General features: G+C 48.4%; 1 protein-coding gene and 1 pseudogene across 2 annotated transcripts in view; one reads left to right on the top strand and one right to left on the bottom strand.

Moving 5' to 3' along the window:
- The first annotated feature begins 2,671 nt into the window (after positions 1–2,671).
- Positions 2,672–24,090, top strand: part of LOC144169166 (uncharacterized) — a 577,944-nt gene continuing 556,525 nt past the window's right edge. The window contains exons 1-3 of one of the 2 annotated variants that reach the window (XM_077698193.1): positions 2,672–2,825; positions 9,320–9,929; positions 11,807–12,221. In XM_077698193.1, the coding sequence (XP_077554319.1) occupies positions 2,786–2,825; positions 9,320–9,929; positions 11,807–12,152 (996 nt within the window). In that variant the 5' untranslated portion in view covers positions 2,672–2,785 and the 3' untranslated portion in view covers positions 12,153–12,221. Of the gene's footprint in view, positions 2,826–9,319; positions 9,930–11,806; positions 12,222–24,090 lie in introns of those variants that run through there. The other variant, XM_077698191.1, reaches the window with a different exon arrangement.
- On the bottom strand, positions 12,784–14,872 carry LOC144169165 (uncharacterized; annotated as a pseudogene).

Genomic DNA, 24,090 nt, shown 5'->3' with positions numbered 1-24,090 from the left:
GAAATACACGTGTGTACGGTGCAAACGAGCATCGAAAATCGGCGACTTTGAAACAGAAATTGGAAAGACCGCTGCCATTACGGGCAGCCTGCTGGCCGCAAGGTCACTTCTGTTTCATGGCTGTTTGCGCAATGCTCTGGCAGCTGCAGCGTCGCCTGCGACGTAGCTATTTCAAATGTTTCCAACTGATGAACAAGGCATTTCACGACGCTACTATTTGGTTTGATGGTAAATTCTGTAGTGCAAATTGGGCCTTGGTGGAATTTGAGTGCAGTTGACTTTAACCGCTTTTTTTGCCCGGCGCCTTACCACCTAATCTTAGCAACCTGTGCGTATGACGGGACCTCTTGTTTATATTTCAGAGGTGTAGTGTTTGGCGCGTCTATTCCAAGTAATAAACTGTGCTTCAGGCACATTTAAACGGCACATACGTCGTCCCTTCATTCTACTATGTGGAGTGTGTTTGAACGGTCGTGTGTAAGTAAGAATTCCTTTTGTAACTTTAAGTATCACCTTTACCCAAATCTGGCGTAGAAAGTCGGACAGCTTGCCTGGCTGACCTTGTTTATTAAAATGCTCTCTCTCTCTCTCTCTCCGTCCACTTCATTGCGAGAGCGCCAAATACCAGAAGTCCAAAAATATATGTTAAGAGATGTGCATTGCGATGGTTTTGGCAAATGTGTTCGGGAATGCAGAGAACACAATATATATAGGTCCAATAAAATTGAAGAAAGCTTGGTGCCTCGATAACGACTTTGCTGGACACGCAAGGTTCGCAACAAGCCGGACAACGTGGCAGTTGGGCGTTCTTTCTTTCAGTGCTCCGGTTTGTCTCTGTCTCTTCATACCTCAGAGAACACGTTAGATTCGTATTTTTCGGTGTTTCTTCACCCGCAGAAGTGTCGTGTTAGTAGCAAAAAGAATGAGAGGTTATGACCAATCATTCCGCGAAGTGACTGTAGGGGTCATGGGCCTCATGTGTAGTGTAATATATGACCATTTCGTTTATCAATGAGAAAAACGATCGGAACTTCTCTCCCGTAGTGTGAACAATGGCGTGGGATTTCACAGCGTATCACCATCTCATACCGATATCCGCCATCCGCCATGAGGAGCGAAATATTACTTCCGGTTCAGAAAGTTGGATCCTGCGGGATGACGTCCCTATACAAAGAATGCCCTGAAAAATATCGCGCAATAAATTCTTCAGTGTAGTGTATGTTAACAATTGACATTCCAAACAGGGGCGGCTGGACATTTTTGGCGTTGATTCCGTCTACCGCTCTTGCCTTTATAGCGCATTACTTTAATATTTCGTGATTGGGATCCGAAGCTACATCTATACTTTCGGGGCAACTGTAGTAATGGACTGAGGCCCTTTTGTGTCGGCCTAAATGTCGACAGATCATTATTTTGTCGGGAACGCGACCGAGAGAAGAGCCGAGACACGTATGAACGCTATGCCGTGCACCCAAAATCTGGGGCCCCGTCTAATTCCACGCTCATAGCTTTCGTAGCTACTTGCGCACAGGCGGCGCGTGGCCTGCACTGAATGCTTGTCGCTTAGACCCAGCGCCGTTTCTGTTGCAGCGCCCGGCTGCAGCAGCAGACGACCCGAGCCGCTGGGGCGCTGCCACAATTTCTTTGCCTCGATCAAAGAAGCGGCGCCACTGTCCCACAAGTATCCAGCTTTCTAGGGCTCACTAACACAGCGCCTCAGCCACTGAGAAATTGTGGTAGGAGAAATTGTGGCCACTGCAACAATAATTCGTGCAAAAAATTGTGGACCTGACACATCTAGAAGTTGTCATGGCAGCCAAAAACAGGGCAGGCAAAACGGTAAGGCAGGCTGAAACAACACCGCAGGGCAGCACCAGTTAGTGCACAGGAGCCATTGACCTCTCATTATATATCGACTACTCGTAGCATTGGGTATTTTACCCATAGCTTTGAAAACGTGGATATGGCCTCGTGCGACATACAACGACAAAACTACATCGTTTCGAACGACAAAACTACTAGTTTTGTCGTTGAAACTACTAGCTAGTTTCCGACGACAAAGCTACTGCGCAGCACTTCTCGGCAGGGAGCTGGAAACTATAGGCACAGGGATGTTTGTGTCTGCGCAAAACGTTTCTGAAGAACTTTTAACTGAGCCCAACAGAAATTGTTTACGGAAAGGTACCAGAAAAATGGGCGCACGTTTACGTGTAAATACGAACGTGAATTCGCCTGAAACCTGCTTAGCAGGACGTACAGGAGCCTTTTCTTTGCAAGTTCGTTTTCTGCTGAAGAATCTGAAGGACACTTGAGGCTTTTCTCGTCCACTAAAGTATTATCGTCGACCACCCGCACACGTTTGCACCGGTCCTATTCTTTGTCGACATGAAGTATTACAAAAGCAGGCTATTCTTCAAGCGCGACGCAGCGTTCGAAAACAGTTGAGTGTGCGGGGAAGTGACGTCCATGCCTTGACAGGTAAGGACTATAGGACAATGCACACGGGAATGGGTGCGGGGGTTGTTTCTCAGGATTCACCGAACGGCTGCTGCAATTCGTCAAAAAATAAAGCTAAGGCTTTCTTTCGGAACTAGCCAATAGCATGTCGCTTCAAATTTAGCACAACTGTGTACTGGCCAACTGTGTTCCGGTCAGCAGCGTGTTTTATATATTGCTCTCAACAGAGAGTCCGTGACAGTGCATTTCAGCACTCGGATCTATCACATCGTCGTTTTCCGTCGACGACTCAAGACCGTTGCAGCGGAGGACGCGGCACTTCGGCACAATGCGGGCCTTTATTATCTTAGCTGTTTGTTTCGCCTACGGTAAGGACGCACTTTATAGCAATCTTTTGGACACAGTGACAGTCGTGAACAAAATCACTAGTCTGCTTCACGTAACTTGGATTACAACAAGCTTTAACGAAATTAATTTAAATTTTGCACATTTAGTGAATTTAGTTAAGGTTCACTCTGGAAACGAGGAAACCTTCAACTAAAAAAAAACCGCTCGGTGTATTTTCTCAACGATGGCTATTGCTGTATATTCTAAATGATGCGCAGCGAGCCTCTTAGTCATGCTTTATTCCTGAAGGCATCTCATCCAAGAAAAAAATTCGCAGAAATCACCTGGGCGTTTTTAGCATTTTCTAATTTAATGTGTTAGGTCCCTGAACGGCGGCGTACCCCACAAATGTAAATAGCAGGCGTTTGTTTCTGGTTGAAAATTTGTTCCTGGTTTCTGGTTGAAAGTTCAGGGGCTGACACGGACGCCCACCTCGCCAAAACACTTTTTTTTTTGTAGAATAGATACAGTACATGTGCTAAAATATGTCTACAGTATGTCTCGAATTGAACTGGAAGCGCGCATTTGTAGGCCCGGATACTGTTTCCATCCTTATTGAGCAGTTGCTGCTATCGAAGATCGAGCGCAAAAATACTTCGTTATGTATACTAGAAACACAGGCTGACTTGCTTGAAACGTTCATATGCAATCCACCACAAATTTTGCGGTGTCTGCTTGGCGAGTGACGAAACTGCACTTCGAAATTCCTGTACTATTGCAATGTGTCCTGCGGTGAAGGGCATAAAAGCACAGTTATCAAATATTTACATTACTAAATCTGCTGCTCTTTTGTGCACACTCGTATGTAGGTACATTTTCAATCGACAGCAAACACCTGTGGTTGTGTAAGGCCATACGCTGTTACTTTAAGCCTAAAACGCAGAGGCTAACTTCTAACGAGCTCAGCGCAAATACGTAACGGCAGCGCAGAGACTTAACGCCTAACAAGCTTGACTGGTACGAGCAGTGAAAGGGCTTTCAGGGCGTTGTGTTTTTATATCTTTATATAAAAACAGCGCAGCCGAAGTGCGGACGAAAGTAAATCGTGACACAGACGAAAGCTGAATTAAGGGATCATTCGTACGATTGAATATACACGCATTTGTAAGCTGTAGCCCCAACACAATATACTAATCGAAATTCAAGGTCGCGTGGGTAGTAGGTTGAGCCCTTCTTTTGGAGTGAATTACAGTCACAGCTTGGTACATTTTTTGGCTTAACGTCAAAGATATTAGGGTAACGCTGAGCTTCTCAGTATCACGTCGTTAACACGTTGCTGCCGCTTGGCGAACAAAGACTCGCGTTTCTTGGCTCGTTGTCAGATTCGATTTTCGGCCCATCTATAAAGTGACTACATTCTTGGGACACCAAAGCGGGACGGGGGGGGGGGGGGGGTCGGAGTGTAAGGAAAAACTTGGCTCATAATTTCAAGGGCTCAATGCAATTCTGTTTTAAATGAAAGATCATTCGTTTCGTAGTTCTCTCGGCCTTTGTTCGACGAGCAACTACGTGTTATTTGCTGAATAAGTAAATAAGTACTGAAGCACATTTACCCACCGTTCGTCAAACGGAGAAGGGTTGATTGAACTGTTTGTTAACTGGTGCACTGTTACTTCAAGAAAACAGCTCGGACATTGGACTAAGCAAGAAACACACAAGTTCCTGTCGTGTGCGTCCTTTCCTTGAATTTCATCAAACGGTTTCTTTTAGCTCTTTCGTTCCTCCAGGTTTTCATTAATGACACAGGGCTTGATACTCGTTTTTCATATTTACGGCCGAAGGCGAGACAAAACACCGTCCCACAAGGAGGCTGCGGGACAGCGGCACCACAGCCGCAAAACCAAGACGTGTCCCGCCTAAATGGGGACGTCTGGTCACTTTACCCATCTAGCGTTAAGACACAAACAGCCATTAAGGCCCGCCCGCACAGGTGTGTTCACCAGCTGTTAGGCTCGGATGATTTCTGGGTTTGAATGAGTTCAATATTCAAATTATAGTACGCACCCACGGAGCCCCACACACCCGCGGTATGGTTTTGCCAATGTTTTCCGGCGTGTTCCTTATTCTCATTAGGTCGCAAGCCGCACAAATGGCTGCCAAGTAACGACGCAACACGTACACACACAGCGGTATTGTCCAAATCTCCCCTGGGAAATGTTCTGCTTCGTACTATTTTCAAGTATTTTCAACTCACACAACGTTACCGACAAAGCCCTTAACACATATCCTTGCTGATCAACCGGCTTGCGTTGTCTGTAGTGTGCACGCTCATGAAGGAATTCTAATCTTTGTCATTTGTGTCGCACCCCCCCAAAATTGTTAGAACTAAGAATACCTTCCTGCATAAGCACTTTGTATGTCTCAGACAGGAAGAAGTTCCAGTAGGAATGCTCAAAACACAACAAGGACTGATTCTTGGCTTTTATGTTGGACAACCTGCGACTCGCGTGCGGCAACGGGCACATTCAAGGAAGTAGATGGTACAGGTCGAGTTTTGATTTGGCCCTGGTCTCATGGTGTATGCAACTACTAGAGGTGTGAAATTATAAAGCGACCGTATCTGCGTAAGAAGATACAGTGGCTTCGCTTCTCGAACGCTAGGATGACCCTTAAATTTTTGGGCTCATTTGCGTGGACGAAGCCCGTCAACACGTGGACAAGGACTGACTGGTAATTTTGCATTTATGTTTTCTATGGGGGCGCGCGCCGCTGCAAGGAACCGAAAATTCCTAATTGTAAAGCCCTTGTGTTGCTTGAGACATTTGTGTAATATGGGTTTTAAAATTCCGAAGAGTGAAATGCGTCAGCATTGAATGTGCTGCTTCTGTTGCCTGCGAGCAAAGCTTTACAGTAAAGGGACATATATTCCAATCATGGTTGCTTTACGCAGCTTCAACCCCGCCTACATCCACGGGGAGCGCAAAATCTTTTTGTATTGTAGCTATAGTCGAGTGCTTTGCGTAATGGAAGAATGGCTTTTCAGATATTGCTCGGAGTAGTAAGGAGGTACACAGGTTTTGTAAATGCAACGTTACGCACTGAACAACGTCTATGTGGTGATGAATTAGGTTCACATCTCATATCTTTGCTGTGTAACAACAAAACTGTTTTTGCCAGCTAAGCTTTAGAGGACTGTGACAAGATGTCACCTGAGAAAAACCGGCCGTGTAGTTGCACCGTATGCTCAGGAAGAGAAAAAAGCAGCATTTATTCAAAGATAATGTAGTCCAAAATTACATTGAACATAAAGAAAACTTTTAAAGAAGTTGAAATCTTGAGAATAGCATGTGGCAACCTGCAAGAAAGAAGTAAAAGGAAGAAGAATATATGAAGGCATCGGCTGAACCCAAGGCAAATGTCCATTTTCTGTGTGCAAGGAGTGGTGAGGTCGGCGACAAGAAACTTTTTCCCGCATACTGAGCCTAGCCCAGTGTAACCAACGCAATAGCGTGTACGCTTCCACGTTTACTAAACAGCGCTTTTTAAAACAGCTGATAATTTCAGTCCGTCAACAAGTTCAATCAATCAATCAATCAATCAATCAATCAATCAATCAATCAATCAATCAATCAATCAATCAATCAATCAATCAATCAATCAATCAATCAATCAATCAATCAATCAATCAATCAATCAATCAATCAATCAATACGGCACGGGGAGGAGCCGCGCTTGCAATAAGCGGGAGCGTTTTCGAGCGGCATAAAGCGGATAGCTGGAACGATGGTGTACACCGCAAGCGCAAAGGATGCAAAGAACTACAGAAGCCGGATTGAGTAAAAGACTGGTGATTTCAGTCGGTATTGGGCGTGTGAAATCTTTCAGCACAATCCAGCTTTAGGACATTGCTCGGGCTCGCGGAGTATACGCAGTGCCGCAAGGAAGCGCCGCTAGCTGGGCGCACGTGCTATGCGTCGCTGCCTTTTAGCTAAAAATTTAAAATTTAATTGATAGATCTCAAGGAATTTGTAAGATCATATCCCTCTCGCTCACGAAATTGTGGCTCACCCTGATCAAAACGCCGCTCTGGGGTTTGAAATCCTGCAGCAACGAGTATTTCGTAGGTCGCTCACACATCGTGAAAACCGGGATTTCCGTTTTCACCATTTCACCGGTCCGTTTTGCTCGCTTTTGCAGCAGCATTCCCTGTCTGTTGGTCATTTTATCGATACTCAGTGTCTGCATTTACTCGCCGTCACCATCCTCTTTGCACCTACTCGGCGCTGCACTCACTTCAAATTCCATTGTGGGTTCGGAGGCTTGGTGACGTGCGCGTCGAAGGCGGGAAGCGGCGAAGTACCATGAAAGGAGTCCCTCCCCGAGCAACAGGCCGGCAGAAGCTGCGCCAGACAGCGCCACCTCTTACAGTTCAGCCTGACATCCCCTCTGTGAATTCTCTTTCCTTTGCTGTTTTCCACTCGCTCTACGACTGCAGATAAACGGCGCAAATTTTCGCCGATATGAGCCTTTTCTGACTTATGCAACATTAGGGCGACTACTTTGGGAAAAACTTGTGACCTCGGTGCTTCCATCTAAGTTTGAGCTTAAAGGGGCACTGACACAAAATTTTGAAGGCGAGATAATGTCGGAGATAGATTGGTGGGAACACATATACATCATCTGCAAAATATCAGCGGCGAATACAGCCTAGAACATATTTAAAATCAATTTTGAAGTGTGCGAAACGCAACCGAGCAGCCAACAGAGGACCACGCGCAATTGTAAATACACAACATCCAAACACGTCACGAGTTTGTGTTTGCCGCTTCCGCACTACCGGCGTTTTACGCGGGCTCGCCCGGCTCGCCGCTCCAATCGGAGGGCCGGAGGGCGGAGCTTCTGCTCTCGAGAACGAACGACCCGATCGTTGGCGGCGGAGGCGCCGTGATTTCGTCAGCTAATCGGGCAGCTGGCCGCGACCAAAGTTCTACAGCGATTCCAGGCACTCTGTTTCTATTACTGTTTATTACCATTGGATGCGAAAACGCGCCGGAGGCACGAAAAGCCCACTGAGCTAGCCGCACGGTCGCTGTGCAGGCGGCGGCCACGGCCGCGAAGTGGCCCAGGCCGGCGCAGGTAGCTCGAGTGATAGCTTGTTACCGCTGCACGAAATTGTCCCCAAGTCCCGACCATAGTGGCTTAAATGAGAAAGGAGTTAATGATGCGATGGCGGGTTGCATTAAAAATTGTCATCTGCACCGCTGACGAGAGCGGCACTCGAATATCCGCCGCAGTGCTGAGCCGAACACATCTGTAGGCGGACCTGTAGGCAGACCGGCCGGCTGCTCCCAGCGCGCGTCTTGCCACCCACCGTCTCGAGCGTCGCGCGTCGTTCTTTAGCCGCGGTAGCATTTGCACTCGCAGCGCCTGCGTCACATCCACGGTCGCTTTTTAATTAAGCGCCTCACGAGATCAGTACGTGGGGGCATTCGCAGAAACTGCCGTCGATGCGGATTCGACAGTGCTACGGCGGCTCTGCTCTGTGATATCGCTCCGACAGTCACGTGGTCAGCTTTGTTCACACAAAATCCACAAAATCCACCGTTTCGCGGCACTCGCTGAAACCGAAACTGCGACTGGCCGCATTTAAAATCCCTCTAATTAAACAACCGTCGCACGCTGAAGCAAATGAGGTTTCTACAGGTTATAAGTAGGTCACTAGCTACTTATCGCAACGAAAAAAACAATATGCTAAATTTTTGTGTCAGTGCCCCTTTAAGAGTATAAAAGAGATCACAGATAAACTGTGCATGCGCACCTGGAAAGCGCTTGCCCTTAACTTGGTGTCTAGCACGTGTACAAGGCTGGTAAAACGTTGGTTATGAGCCCAATGGACCTATTGCCCTGCGTTCAGCAATACCAAATTTCTTAACAACAATATCGCCCACAAATAAAACGTGCTCCAAATCATAGACCTACATTAAATCGAAGTAATATTTGAACGCGCAGATGAAAGCGAGAACAAGTGTTACAGATGCTGTTTCTTGTGTGGTGCTATGTAATCTCGGAATGACGCGTTTTGGTGGCTATCCAAAGTGCTCTCGCTATGCTCGTAAGTGATTACCCAATTTGCGCTGTACTGGTGAACAGAAAGAGCACGGGCACTAGAAACTGCATACTTTCAGAGGTGTTCGTGGCGTGGCCAATCACGACTTTGTAAGTCTAACTATAATAAACAGGGGGCTGTGTGTATGCCGTTTTAAAAGCGGGCTGGCCGAACACAATGGCGCATTGGGCAATGTACGTGCCTCGGTTAATAGTTCACCGGCAACTCTTACTTGTTGGCGCATTGCAAGCAGCTGACTTTATAACTGCTAATGACTCTCCGGGCAGCTGTTTCAGAGCCCACCACTTACATGTTTTATTGTGGTTATGTGCCACATACAACCCAAAGTTATGTAAGGAATGGCGGTCCTTAGTGTGCACAGTTCGCAACAAATATGTCACGCTCTCAAACACGTTAAAACTCTTTCAGGGTGCGCCGGTGAAATTACACAGAAAGGAATCAATCCTGGGCAGACTGAAGCTGGCGGCCCTGTCGGTCCTGGTGGCATCGGCCCCGGTGTTTCCATGGGACCGGGTGGTGGTGATGGACTAGGCAATGAAATAGGAAACGAAATCGGTGGCGGAGTTGCTCCCGGAGCCGGAGTTGGTCCCGGAGTCCGAGGTGCACCTGGGATCGCACCCGGCCTTGGGGGCCCTGGCGTGGGCGGTGTTGGCGGAGTCAGTCCGGCAGGCGGCGATCTCTTCATGCTTCTCATTCAGCAGACCATCCAAGTGAACGGAATGGACCCGATGAGGATACCCAATCAGCAACTTCCATTCCAGAAGAAATTCCTCCTCAAGAACTACCGCGGTACTCTCTTCACATATGGCACTGTCATGTTTGGCCTCCACAACTTGAGGCGCACCGGGCCTTGCTTCGTAACCGTGGATAACACCGGCATGCGCCTGGGCCTCAACTTGGGCATCAGCCACGTTTTCGTCAACTCCAGCGCCACTATCAAGTTCCACACGGGCGAGAAGCACAAGATCCTGGTGCAGTCCTACGTGAGAAATGTCCGGGCTGTTCTTGAGATCGCACAGTAAGTAAACGAGAACACATACACTAACTCGCTCGTGCAAAGATTAACATATCGCGCACCTGCACGCAGCAATACCCTGAAACGCGTCAACAAACAAAGCTCAGGGAGAAACATCCAAATTATATTGACAAAGGTGGCATTTTGCACGAACGAAACAAATGCAGGCAGTGGGATAGTGTTATGGAATGTTGCCGGTAACGAGATTCTAGAAGGAACCAGGAGCGATTCGCGTCCTGCCATGGTCTGTGTTCCTCGGTTACATTCAAGAGAATATTAAGAAATTCGTAAAAAAAGATAACACCCCGATACCACCTGAACTTCACTTTTGAGGTGAAAGCGCAGGCCGTTTGCCGCGTACTCATTGCGTATTCTTAAACCGGAAAATTTAACCATGCAAACCGATGGACCACTGCCTACTTTGTATCCGCCCTTTGAAGTATGTCCTCATTATCTCGGTTGGTCGCTTTGTGAGTTATTTTTTATTACATTCAAAACGTATATTTTGAATATTTTACCACTATCAGGGTGTAATAAGAGTTTCCTGGACATTCTCTGGGGAACCGGGTACGTGTGTAACGTAACGTGACTACAACTAGCCAGTAATGAAAATGCTCTATGTTTGGTCAAATATGCGTAGTTCTTTTTCTCAACCACTTTCCCGAAATTTGACAAGAGGTTTTCTCTGCTTTTCGAGCATCGCCAGCACACGCCAGACTTACAGCACCAGTTCGAACACACCTTTAGGCACGCCTGCGCAATTCTACTTTCTCCACTTATGTGCTGTCTTCTATACCCCATTCCCGTGTTCGTTACTGAAAATTAGAAAGTTAATACAGCTTGGTGATTTGGCCTTCATGATTTGGCCTTGAATAACCTTCATGCAAACATTGAAAGCAGCCTAGTAACACATGACATCTTAAAACATGATGAAAAAAAAGGCCAATGCGAAACGGACTGGAAAAAACTGTCCGCTCTTTTTCCTTTTTATTGTAGGCGACAATAACCGTAATCTAATGTTCTTGAACTGTTCCAAAAATTCTTGCAGGCGATAATCCGTTGCATAAAGAATACTTGAAACACTATTAGCAGATATCGGTAGATTTGTGAGCGTAGCTTTGGGCAGGGCGCTACTTGTATAGCCTTGTTTTTTGTGCAACTGCTACAAATTACGAGATCTGTTTCGAGGACGAGCCAGGTTAGACAATGGGCTCTTAGTTCACCTTAGGCGGGATGAACGCTTCCATAAGCAGTCTATTGAGTATTTTTTTTATTTTTAATTAGTAATCGTAAGGCAGTATACCAAATGTAACAACTTTACGAACGTGAGAAATGTATTTAGAGCAGCAAAGAGGTGTTTAAGTCTTGTGCAGGTATATTTTAGTTCCCAAAGCTCAGAAAAACATCGACGCATTTGTTTGTACTACCAACCCTTTCACGCGAGAACCTATTTTATGCCTCTGAAATTCAAGTAATTGCGGCATAAAGTTTGGAAGCGCACTAAAACTAGGCGTTTTTACTTACTTTGTCCACAAGTTTCCCAAAACTATGAACTGTGCTGTATACTTCATTACTGCCAATTGAAGCGAAAACTTAATATCAATGATTTTAAACTTACCTTTTTAGGTTAACAAACCGTCTCACTGCGCATATGAGGCAAGAAACCAATGTAGTTTAGTGTGCACTGTGCGTTTTTTGCAGCGCGCTGACTCAGCTGGTTGGTCAGTCAAACGTTCCGTCTGCCTCTCGTGTGTATGTATGTACGCTAGATGGTCCGCGAGTCAGTTACGCCACTTTGCTTTTGCGGTTATAGATTTGTTAAGACTACCCTGAATCTTCTCTAACCAATTTGTTTTACGGTTTTTCTTTCGCGCCCACAGGGTTAGTCCGACACTCATCAAGGTGACAAACTTCAGAATCAAGAAGCTCGTGGGATTTGAACTCCGATTGAGGCCAATTGGCCAGGTGCCCAGAGCCTTCCGCGCCTTCCTGAAGGCGGTTCAGACCTTCGTGGAGATTACTGTCAAGAGGCGGCTTGAACCCCTCGTACGCGACGCCATCAACGTTCAGATCAAGCGACTCCTGTACGAGCTGTCGGAACAGGCCCGGCACAAGCCCCGCCCAACGGACGTGCTAGGCATGCCACCGGCGTCTCAAGATGACATCGGAAGTGGTCCCGAATCCAATGCGCTTCCAGGCGCAGGTGTTAGCCAAAACAAACTATAAACAGCTTGCGAAAAAAATAACGGCTTTTAAAGCATACACACCGAATAAATATTAAACATAAAGGGTTCATTGTTGCGTCGTTAACGGAGCTCACTTTTCACTCTGTATAATCGCTAGATAGCTTCTGACTTTAAACCTGTCGGTTTACGGAGTGACAATTCCGAATGACTAAAAAGGTTCAAACTCTTAAATTTCTGTGGTTCGCAGGGTTATAATTTAGAATGTTTATAAACTGTCAAAATGACACGAAACTTTGACAACTTAAATAATGTTAACCCTTTCAGCCCTGACTTTTTTATTTCAAGCCACACAATGTCTTCTGTGTGTTTTCTCAAAATTGAGTGCGCCAGTAGCCCACAAACAAAAATAGGGCTTGTTGTGCTGTTATTACGGGATCTATTAACCAAGTAATTAATTAGGACATCTGGCAATTGAAAACTTCATGTTGACGAGCGAGCGAAGCAACTTTATTGAAAATGCCTGCAGAACGATTAGCCCTCCCATGTAAGGTAGGCGTCACCGTGACGCGGCCATGACGTCTTCCCGGCTGTTGGCGCCTCTACTCCGGCCGCGGCCTCACTACTGCCTTTGGTCGACTGCGCCTGCCCCTGTTTTGGGGTGGCAGCCTCCTTCAGGTTTCGCTCGGTCGTTGCCTTTCGAGGGCCGCCGAGATCTGCTGGACGGCCTGGGCTTGGACTTCTTGATCGTAGCACCGCATTGCGGCCTCGAGCCGCGGCGGGATCGTTGTGATCGTTGTAGCTTGCTGCGGGTTCTTGGCACAGTCCCAAAGGATGTGAGCCGCAGTGGCTCTCTCCTTTCGGCACACACCACAAAGGTCACTTACATAAACACTGGGACATATGTGCTTCAGCAGAACCGGGGTGGGTAACGACCCTGTCTGTAGTTGTCGATATATTACTGCTTCCTCACGGGTCAAGCCCGGATGAGGTGGTGGCATAGTCCTTCTATCTAGTCTGTACCACTTCACGATTTCATTGTAAGATGTCATCCTGTCCTTGGTTTCCCACCACCACGTCGGGTCGACCGCAGTAGCAGCGGCACGGTTGGTTAGTCCTCGCGCCGCCGCGTTCGCCGTCTCGTTGTGGTTTGCGTTGCCGCGATCCGAGACATCACTGCCCATGTGCGCCGGAAACCAGTTAATCGCAACAGACCTACTTTCACTCGCGAGATCGACCGCACGCAACACACGTGCGGCTTCACCACACACTCTTCCTCTGGCGTAGTTTTTCACTGCCGTCCTAGAATCACAGAGAACAGTCGTGCACTCGGGGTCGGCAATGGCTAGGGCAATGGCCACTTCCTCTGCTCGATGCGGCGCTCGAGTCCGCACACTCGCCGCCGTCCGTGTAGCACCGGTCGCTGCCCCTACAACTGCTGCGGCGAATGCTCTTCTGCCGTCTGAATACTCTGCCGCATCCACAAACACAGCACCGCTGTCTTTGGCATGGAGATCGATGAGCGCCTTGGCCCTCGCCGCCCGCCGCTCCTTGTTGAACTCGGGGTTCATATTTCTTGGCACAGGACATACCCGCAACCGTCTGCTAATTGCTTCTGGTACATGCACGTCTGTATTCTCGGGTCCCCGTTCCTTTGGCGCCAGGCCTAGGTCACGCAGCACTTGTCTACCCGTTCTTGTTTCCGATAGCCGCACGAGCTGGGCGGTACTCTGCGTCTCGGCGATTTCTTCCAAGGTGTTATGCACTCCCAGGGCCAGGTACTTTTCGGTGCTTGTCCAGTCGAGAAGTCCGAGTGCTGCCTTGTACGCTTTGCGTATGAGTGCGTTGATCTTACTACGCTCGCATTGCCTCCAGTTGTGGAAAGCAGCAACGTACCTAATGTGGCTTATAGCGAAGGATTGCACTAGCCGGGTGAGGCTTTCTTCCTTCATGCCTGCTTTTCTGTTTGACACCCTCTTTATGAGGCGAATTGCCGTGGTGACTTTGGCCGCGAGACGGTTCACCGTCTCGCCGTTCACTCGTTTGCGCTCAATCAGCATACCCAGCACTCGGATCTTCGCTACCTCCGGGATCGTGTGACCGCCGCTCGTCCTGATCTTGATTTTCTCTTGCTCTCTCGCAGGATCTGTCTTTCGCCTTCCTAGCTGCCCCTTTCGGTGGAATCACCAGCAGCTCGGACTTGCTTGGAGAGCAGACGAGCCCGGACCCGCCCAGCTGCTCCTCGATAGCATCAACCGCCTCTTGCAATGCACCCTCGATGTGTCCGTCGCTTCCACCTGGGACCCATAGCGTCATGTCATCGGCATAGATGGTGTGTCGGACCCCCGCGACTCGCGAGAGCCGCTCGGCCACCCCAATCATTACAAGGTTGAAAAGTAATGGCGAGATGACCGAGCCCTGGGGGGTCCCGACACGGCCGAGCTTCTTCTCTTTGAGCCGCAGGTCCCCGGCGTTGATCTCGGTGGTCCGCCCCGCCAAGAAATCCTTGATGTACGCATAGGTTCTGCTGCCCATGTTTAGCCGCGACACCGGGGCCAGGATTGCAGAGTGCCTCACTTTGTCGAAAGCACTCTGCAGGTCTAAACCCAAGATGGCTCTGTTGTCTTGCGTGTTGGTAGTGTCATCGAGGATTTCATTTTTTAGTTGTAGCATGGCGTCCTGAGTTCCGAGCTTGTTTCGGAAACCGATTACGGTGTTTAGATAGAGCCCCGAATTTTCCAGGTACCTCTGGCACCTGTTCATGAGAACATGCTCCAACGCTTTGCCCACACAGGATGTAAGCGAGATCGGCCGGAGGTTCTCAATGTTGGGTGGCTTGCCCGGTTTGGGAATCAAGATGGGCTTCGCAGCTTTCCATTGCCGGGGCAGTGACCCGGCTCGCTAGCATTTGTTGAAGTATGCCGTGAGGTTCTCGATGACCGCTTCATTAAGATTTTTCAGCGCTCTATTTGTAACCCGGTCGGGAAGAGCGGCGGATTTGCTGTTGAGATCGTGCAGAGCAACCCTCACTTCCCATACTTCAATGTCTCCATCTAGCCACTCGTTTGCCTCGCCTTGGTAGTCTGTGTGCGTCTCTGTGGGAGTGACCGGCCGATACCTATTGTCAAGGCGTTTCTTCACCCCATCTTCCCCGTGCTCGGTCAGTGCCCTGTGGACGATCTTGGCCACGTTGTTGTGCTGGTGCGTCTTGGTCGAGGTCTCATCCAAAAGATGTCTCAGCATACTCCACGTCTTGCCGCTGGGCATCTGGCCGTCCGCCGCGTTACAAGCCTCATTCCACTGCTGAGTGCAAAGCACTCTGCTGTGGGACTCGATCTCTCCGTTGAGTTCGGCGACCTTCTTGCGTAGCTTTCTGTTTGTCCGCTGCGTCTTCTATCTCGCCAGGATGGACTGCTTGGCTGCGATGAGGTGAGCCAGGTGGCTGTCGACCCTTTCGATACGCTCATCCGTCTCGACTTCCTTGGTGGCCTCTTCTGCCTTCTTTACAATCTGGGTGGACCACTCCTCAATGTCTGTAATTTCGGTCTTCTCCTCGGGTAACAACCTCCGAAGGGCTTCCCAATCCGTAAGTCGACGTTTCCGAAAGCTTCTGCCGACTTCTTCGTCGCCACCGAGCGGACAGTAACCTCCACAATGCAGTGGTCACTGCCCAACACGTGCCCCGTGTTTCGCCATTCAAAGTCCCCCGTACCGCTGCCGTTGCCCCTGACGAAAGTGAGATCGGGCGTTGTGTCTCGGGTGATCGAGTTGCCGATTCTGGTAGGGTATGCTGGGTCGGTTATTAGATTTAGACCCAAGTCAGTAGCATCTTGCATTAAGTCCCTGCCCTTTGCCAATGTTTTGTGGTAACCCCAGGCTTGATTGGGCGCGTTGAAGTCCCCGCAGATTACCAGCCTGCTGTCGGGCCCCGCGACGTTGCATGCCTTGTGTAAAAGTGCTTTGAATTTCTGCTTTCCGTGTGACGGGCTACTGTACAAGTTTACCAGAAAAGTGCTTTCCTTCTTCTTTTTCCCCGTAAGTACTTCTACCATGGTGTGCTCAATTGTGCTCTTGCCCAACAACTCGTGCTCGACGTACGTGAGGTTTTTCCTCACCAATGTGCAAACTCCTCTGCCACTACTGCCAGCCACCGCGTTGACCAGAAAAATCTCTTTTGCATGTTTTCCTAAGCCATATCACCACATGAGTCGCCAAAGAAGAAAATGAGCTTCATAGTTCCTGTATTTGTAGATTTACAAGCTTTCCAATAAAACATGGTCAGTTGTAGGGTTTAATGCGCCAACGCAACGCAGTCGATGAGGCGCTCCGTAGTGGATGGTTCCAGTTTGATTTTGACCACCTGGGGATCTTTAACATGAGCCGAAATCTCGTCCACGCGGGCGTTTTTGCTTTTCACCTCCATGAGAAACGCGGCCGCCGCTGCCGGGAATAGAACCCGCGTCCTCGTGCTCAGCCGCGCAATGCCTTAGCCACTGAGCCACCGCGGCGGGTTTCGGAATGAAACTAGGACCTCCGCTATTTTTTACTAAATGCCAAAATGTTCTTTTCAGGGGAGCTTCTTCTTCTTTGTTGCGTTCAGTTTAGCTGAAAAGCCACAGCCGTGATGTCTGTCGCAAAAGGCATCATTTAGAATATTCCCCCGAAAACTAACAGTATTGGTTTCATTCCTTATGCGCTAGAGGAACTTTCGTGTGATGGCATTAATTGACACCACCAGGGCCGAAACCGTTCAAGGAAAAAATGCGAAGCTCAATAGTGATCGTTCAAGTGTAACTGCGCGTTCAATGCCGTGGTGTCGCTGCTGTTTTATAACTGCCTGATATTGTGAAGGCTGTGTGTCCGATTGTAGGGTATTTGGGGTCAAATGACTTTTTCTGGTGATAGTGATCAAGTTCATTGACCATGCTCACGGCTTTGGAAAACGATATAGCCTTTGGGGGTAACACTTTATATCGCAGCGCGTTGAAACACGACTTGCAATTACTTAAAGCGATAATTTTCCACTTCGTGAAAAAGCAGGCTGGGCGGCTCCGGCACAGAAGTGCAAAGGACACTGGTTAAACTCGCAGAGATGGCCCTGTCGAGCATCCCATGAGCTCCGGACTAGGGATTTCTCATGGAAGTAAAGTTACCTTCTTCTTTTAATTACTCAAACGGGGTTGAAAAAAAGGAGTGAAAATTGAGCGCGAGGTAGGTCATATGCCACCTTTGTTGGCAGGAAAGGATGGACACAGACACAGAATGCTCTAGTCGGTTGGAAAAGACAAACTTATCGGAGTTTGGGGAATTCCCCAGAAAATATTATAATATTCAAAGTTATAATTCCAACAACATAAATAATTACAGAAACAGAACCGCGAGGCCAATACAGCAACATAAAAGACAAATAGAAGGCGCTCCTAAACAATTAAAAACACAGAGGAACCGACGAAACTCGATCTTTTTATCCACTGAACTCTCGACGCGATGCTATGCAATGAGCTATGCAATGAGAGCCTAACTAGACCTACCCAGTCACTGTTGTGGTAACGTTGGCTCGTGGCCGTCGCGGGTTTGCTGTAGTACAGTGGAGCTCGTGCTCAGTGAGTCGTGGTGAAGACACACCACTGGTACTGCCCTTTCTAGAGGTCGGAGCTCGCCGGCTGCTCCCGCCGTAGCCCTGCAGCACGGGAGCAATGAAGCTTCGCCGTTGTGGGTGGCGTCAAGCAATGTGTTGACGGAACGGGGAATAACGCCACACAAAGGCAGTCGCCCGTTGCTGCTAGGGCAGCAAAAACGCAGGTTGGTGGTGCCTCGGGGAGACTGGAACTAGTGCGGCTACGGTACGCTCGCACCGAGGCTCGATCGCGACGTCAATGCTCCCGCAGCGCCACATCTGCCCTGCTCGTCCTGGAGAACTCAAGCCTTTTCCTCACTCTGCTTCGGAATCTCCCCTCCACCTCCCGGCTCTTTCTGCTCTTGACTTAAAATCATGGAGGAAAGAAAAGTTTAGGAGAGAGCATCACGTGACAATCGTGAAGCCTAGTCATAAAAAATAAAAAGGAAAGACTGATGGGAGATGTTCTATTCACGTGACAGGCAAGCGGTAGTTCTTCGCGCCTCATGTGGCCCTTCGCCGACGCTGCGTGCGTGCGTTTATCCGTTTGATTGCCGGGCCGTCCGCGTATTCGACTTTCGGTGAAAAGTCGTTGCGCGCAGCTCTGCCTGCAACCCGAAACGCGCAGCGGCCTGATCGCGCGGGCAAAGTGGTCGGACGGGAGAGGCAGAAAACATCTTTGTTTACTGAGCTTTCGGACCCGTCGAAGTTCACGCCGCAGTCGGAGAGTTGTGTGCCGCCGCCGCGTGCAGAAGTGAAGATGATCTTTTCAACTTTGCCGCTCAAACAAAGTTGAAAATAAAATCAACTATTTCAACTCTTTTTTTAACCATCTATTGCCAAGGCGCAGTCAGTCCACAATTCAGCAAGGTCCCTCCCAGGCGTAGTCTAGCATTCGTTTTTTTTTTCATATACGTATCGCACCGATCGAGCGGTCCCCAGCGGACAAACAGCCGGCGTACTGCTTGCGACGCGAGGTGGTCTCACCCAACATAAGGGTTCTGAACCCTTTGTTTTCCAGTGCACTGAAGTAGATAAAAACGTACCACCACGCCGGAGCACCGAAAAGGCGAACGTATGCAAAAGCGCGCGCGAGCGAAATTAAAGCTAGTCTCACCACCTCCCCGCCGACACGACACTCGTTACGCGCGATAACTCAGCAGAATGCCAAACGCAAACGTCACAGCACACCTGGCAAACACCGCGCAGCTGTAGGCCGCTCCATGCACGTGAATGTTTACGGCGGCGCGTTCGAGCGATCCAACGTCAGAAGTGAAATTCGGCTTGCAGCTCGTGTGGGTGCTTCTTAAGAATGCGATCGAAGTCTCGCCTTGCTTTGAACAGCGACAGCGGCAGTACTTCCCCGATACGAAGCTTGGAGCGCAACGCTGGCGAACAATCTTGTACGGCGCCTTCGGCGACGGCGCTCACCTCCACCTCCACCGGCAGCCAGCCGAAGCCACTAAATGCTACCGCGGGCCTGAGCGTGGTGGATTTTCCATAATGCATTGTGCGCGAGGAGCCCAAGGAGAGGATAAAGCGGCTTCAGAGGAGGTTGGCTTGCCGAAGCTGGGCCGCCTGACGTCATGCTCCCTCCCAACATTTTTCTTCCTCCATGCTTAAAATCTTTCCTCTCGTCGTCGCGACGTCATCCTTCACATGATCAGGGGAAATACAGCGCAGTTATCCCACGGACAAAAAGAAGGCGGCTGGAAACACAGGAGCGCTGACCTACCACCGCGGCCTTTCATGCATTTTATTTTTAAGTTGTCCTGCAGTTCACCCCCAGCCACGTGTGCTTTGGTGATACGGAAACGGGTTTCCTGACTACTGGAAGAGTCACTAACCGAGCCCCAGACGTAGAGGTCTCACAGCACGGGACACAAAATGCCCGCGAACCCCTGCTTACTTACAGCGACATTGCCGCACACTACCACCCTATCACTCGTCTCTCCCAACGCCGCTAGACAGATTATGAAGGAAATTGCAAGCAAATTGCCTCCCCATAGGACACGCACTCCGCCAGAACTATTCTAAAATTTATCCACACCCACGCTTCCCACCATCTCGCGCTCGAGATTCCATGAAATACGCTATGTGGTTATGCCCTTTTTTACCGGTTTCTGTTTAACCAACCCTCCCAATACCTGGCTAGAGGTGACCGGGAGCTCCTCGCGCGAGCTTCAGCTACACTAGGACCACCACTAGGGAAGCCCAAGAGAACTTGACGAACCTACTCCACCTAAGAGGCATCTACTATGACTGCGCCTCTCAGGAAATGTTGCTCTCTCTCTCTGGCGGAACTCTCTGATTGCGCTTGCCTCTGCCGGTCGTGTCCATCTCCTATTTGAAAATGATTCCGTTTTTATGGCGGGATGCAGCATTACCAAAGCCATACCCAGGTTTCTCGCTCAAAATTCTGACCTCTCAGGAACACAGCAAAACCACTTCAGGAAAGTGATAGTTGGCATAAAGCAAGACGTTTACCTGAAGATGAAAACGCTAAAATAACTTTCCAGGATTTTGAATATTTTTTGTGTAATTCTCTGTCAAATCTTACTCCCCATGCATTTGTATGGGATAGTTTGCATGCCTCAGGAACAAAGTCGCAGAACATGCGAGTCTTGAAACTGTGCGCAAAGCAAGATTTCACCCCCAATTTCAGCTGCGCAAAATTACTGTACATTTCGCTAAATAACTACAGAGTAATCACTGTTGAAAGCACTGCCATGAGAAGGGAAGCTGCACATTGGAAGTTTTAGTGTCCCCAGTGAGGGCGTTGTACGACAACACTCCATGCAGAAAAGCCACCTTTCTCGTGCGATGATGACGAATAATCGTTGGTAAAGAGGAAGAAAACACCGTTCCCGGCACCGGTACAGAAGTTGTGTCGCTCATGTTATGAAGGCGGCGTCTGTCCGATTGCTCCATTTCAATATGTTTCAGCAGGTACCGATTCGGGCTGTACACCCAAACGTTAGGCCTATTGAGTGCATACCCGAGAGTTGCTGTGGGTATTCTAGAAAAGCGGTATGTGCCTCCAGAGTAGGCATAGTCGCAGTGTGGGATTGGCCAGCGAAAAAATGTATTAAGAGAAAGCTTCTTGTTCAACCATCGTCTTCGTTAGATGAAGGGGTGGCGATGATGGTGGTGGTTTTGGTGGTGGTGATGATGACGATGATGAAAACCTAATTGCCGTCTCTGTTCAGGCGGAGTCACTGCTTTTGAGTGGCAGTGTCCTCGTCCCTTCGTGCGGAATGTTTAGCCTACTTCCTTGGTGCGACTTTCGACTTCCACGCCTTAGTCGGCTGCGGGGATATGGGCAGCACCTCTCTAAAGGGATTGCTATTGTGTCGCCCAAGAAGTTAGAAGTAAATCTGTACTGACAAAATCATTACGAACATGCCTGATGAATATTTACGGTCTAGCCGAGGCTAGTAACTAGCGAAGCCGGGTAGTCATAATTTCTAATCGGTAGAACGTGCATTAAGTTATCGATTCCTTGTCAGAAAGGTTAGTCCCCGGTGATGTTGTGCACAATTATGAATTCCTAAGTGTTGTCACTACATGGACTCTTATTTAAGACGTGTGGTTATAGAAAATTGCCGGAACTGGTGTTTGAGTGGAACTATCACAAAAACTACGCCTGTCGTACACTACATCGACTACACACGCATGTCACCGGTTACACTAAAAGACTAAGATCTTCAGGATGCCCTACCGCCAAGCAGTGTTATACGCTTTCGTAAGGTCGACGAATACCGTTGCGCAGTGCTGCTTGTGCATGAAAGCATCTTTGATGTATGATTGTAAGGCCGCAAGTTGATCGTCGGTAAATCGTTTTGGCAGCAAGGCTGCCTCGCAGCTCTTAAAAAGACCACTATATTTTATGAATATGAGTACCTTGTTCATTATATTCTCAAGAAGCTTACATAGGCAGGCTGTTAGAGTGATGGGCCGATAACTTGAGGGCACGAGGCATCCTTCCCCTAAAACAAAAACGCCAATTACTATGCCCTCCCTCTAAGTCCTGGGAGGCCGCCCCGAAGTCCACATAATTGTATATATGTAAGAAGTGTTTATAGAGCGTTTGCCTTATTCTATACCCCTGGAGCTGAACGTTTGTACGCGAACCGAATAGCGTTGAGCTCACAAAGCGAAATCGCAGACTTGTAGAAAGTGCGTGCTTCCGTTTTATCGCGCAGACACTTCTATTTGGCTTATGTCTTTTGTTTCATGGAAAAATGTAGTGTGGAGAATTGAACTGTTGTTGGAAATATTGTGCAAGTGCATTAGCCTGGTCGTTAAGCATGTCCCTTGTTGTACTGACCAGGGGCGTCCATGTGGGCGTTGTCCTTTAAGTTTATGCATTCGTATCCATACTTTGTGTGTGTCTCTGTATGATGTCGGAGAGGCACACGGCGACACACACCTTCGGAAAGGACTTTTCAATGGTGTTGTGGAAGTAGGCCGTGATAAGTTGAGTCGCTTCCTCTCGCGTTTGTGTCATATAAATGCGTGATGCGGTTGAAATATCTCTGTGAATATAAACTAGTTCGTTCCAACTGCGTCAAACTAATCGAAAATAGATCCTCTGGGCGTTTACTCACATATGTTATTCTGGTAGAGACGTGGCCACTACAATATTGGTTTGTGCTAATGCCGCACTGGAAAGATGGACATGGAGCTGCAGGGCCAATATCCAAATGAAGGTGTGATGAAGTGTTGTGTCATATACAGTATTTATTAGATTATATTTTTTTATTAGATGCCCAAAGTATGGGGGAGGGGTACTTATATTAGAAAAATTTTAAATGCTCCTCCCCTTTTTTTCCACTGCTTTATCTAGAGGAGACAGGCGCGAGAAGTATTGTTTTACTGAGCACAAATTAAAAAAATTGACATAGCATCCACTAAGTCGCGCAAGGGTTGAGCCACACCGAAGCTGGAGGATTGCTTTTCATGTAAGCACTAAAAAACACATTACCATGCATTGAAGTACGTTTGAAATTGTTTATTTACACGTTCCATCCTCGCCTTTCGCTGTGGTAGTAGTAGTCATCATCATATCCATCTATGTTTTCGTCTTCCTCAGACATGACTGACGGGCCCGGATCGTTTTGTCCGCAGGCTTCCGCATTTCGCCTGAAGTGGAACGCGTCGGCACGCTCTAGATCCGGCAGTAACTGGCTTCGCAAACTGGGCGTCTGTGTGCGCGAGCTGTTTTGTGCTCCCACCTCGATGTGCAGACTCGGGTGAACTATTTGCTTCGTATATTTTTTCTAGCGCCACGCGCAAGCCTGGACGACACTGGGCGCTCCTGGTAAAACGCGTTCCCAAGGACACGGTAAATGGCAAGAGTAACTATAACCAGACATTTCTTGATGACGTTGTACATGTTACGCCCCCTTTGCGGCGTGGTTTTAGGATAAAAACCAGAGTGCTGGGTTTTGTCCGGGGTCGGTCGAGAGGGATCTAGTTCAGTATAGATCATGGTCGAACAGGATGCTGCGTTCAGCGTGACAAAGTAACCGTCATTCCATCCTGATGTAATTACTTGGAGTAATGTTAAGAGTGTAAATAAACTTAATATCCAGCGATAAAAGAAGCCCTCATTCCTCATCTGCTTCAATCATCGGACATCGGTCATCGTAGGGAGTCGAGATCGTCCTATCGGCTCGAGCATCAAAACAACCTCATTATGTCGTCCCCATCATTCACCAAGAAAATGAAGAGGCGAAATGCAGCTCCCCCTCTTTCCAAACTTACATTAAATCTTTCTCAAATAATGTCTCTCTAAGTGTCTGTGTTATAAAAAACCAAAACGTTCAGCCAGGTGACGCCGTTAGAAAATATATACTTTGAAACACTCTCATCGTGTCCCTGAAACTGACAAACACACCGGAGCCGCCACGTTTCACGCGCACATCTTAAGCCACGCAAGCGTAAATTCTTTCCCTGTACTGCAGTGATTAAAAAATGTAGGTGCTACCCCAGCTGTCGTCGCTGAGCTCCTGTTCTTGGAAATGATAAATGGTAAACGCGCGAACGTCAATCCGAAACGCTCCCTCCACGCCGAAGCAAAGCTATCGCGACATACATCTTAAGACCTCAACGTAGATGTCACCTGCAAATCTTTATAAATTCGAAAATGTCGTATCGTCGGAGTGCACGCAGATATCGAAGTTGCACGCGTTTTGAACGCGACGTGCGTCCTAAAATAATTAAGGTCTTTAATACAGGTGGCGTTCGCAACCTCGTCGATTCCACTTCAGACTATGGCCTCAAGAATTTCGGAGGGGGTTGGAAAAGGCTGGCGTGTATCAGTGATAACAATATCTTCTAGGAGATTTATGAAGCTCCA

The sequence above is a fragment of the Haemaphysalis longicornis genome, unplaced genomic scaffold (genome assembly GCF_048455015.1).
Source record: "Haemaphysalis longicornis isolate Haplotype H1 unplaced genomic scaffold, Haemaphysalis longicornis Haplotype H1 scaffold_2, whole genome shotgun sequence".
Classification (NCBI taxonomy): Eukaryota; Metazoa; Arthropoda; class Arachnida; order Ixodida; family Ixodidae; genus Haemaphysalis; species Haemaphysalis longicornis.
The sequence above is the reverse complement of the archived record's forward strand: the minus strand, read 5'-3'. Positions and strand labels throughout refer to the sequence as shown.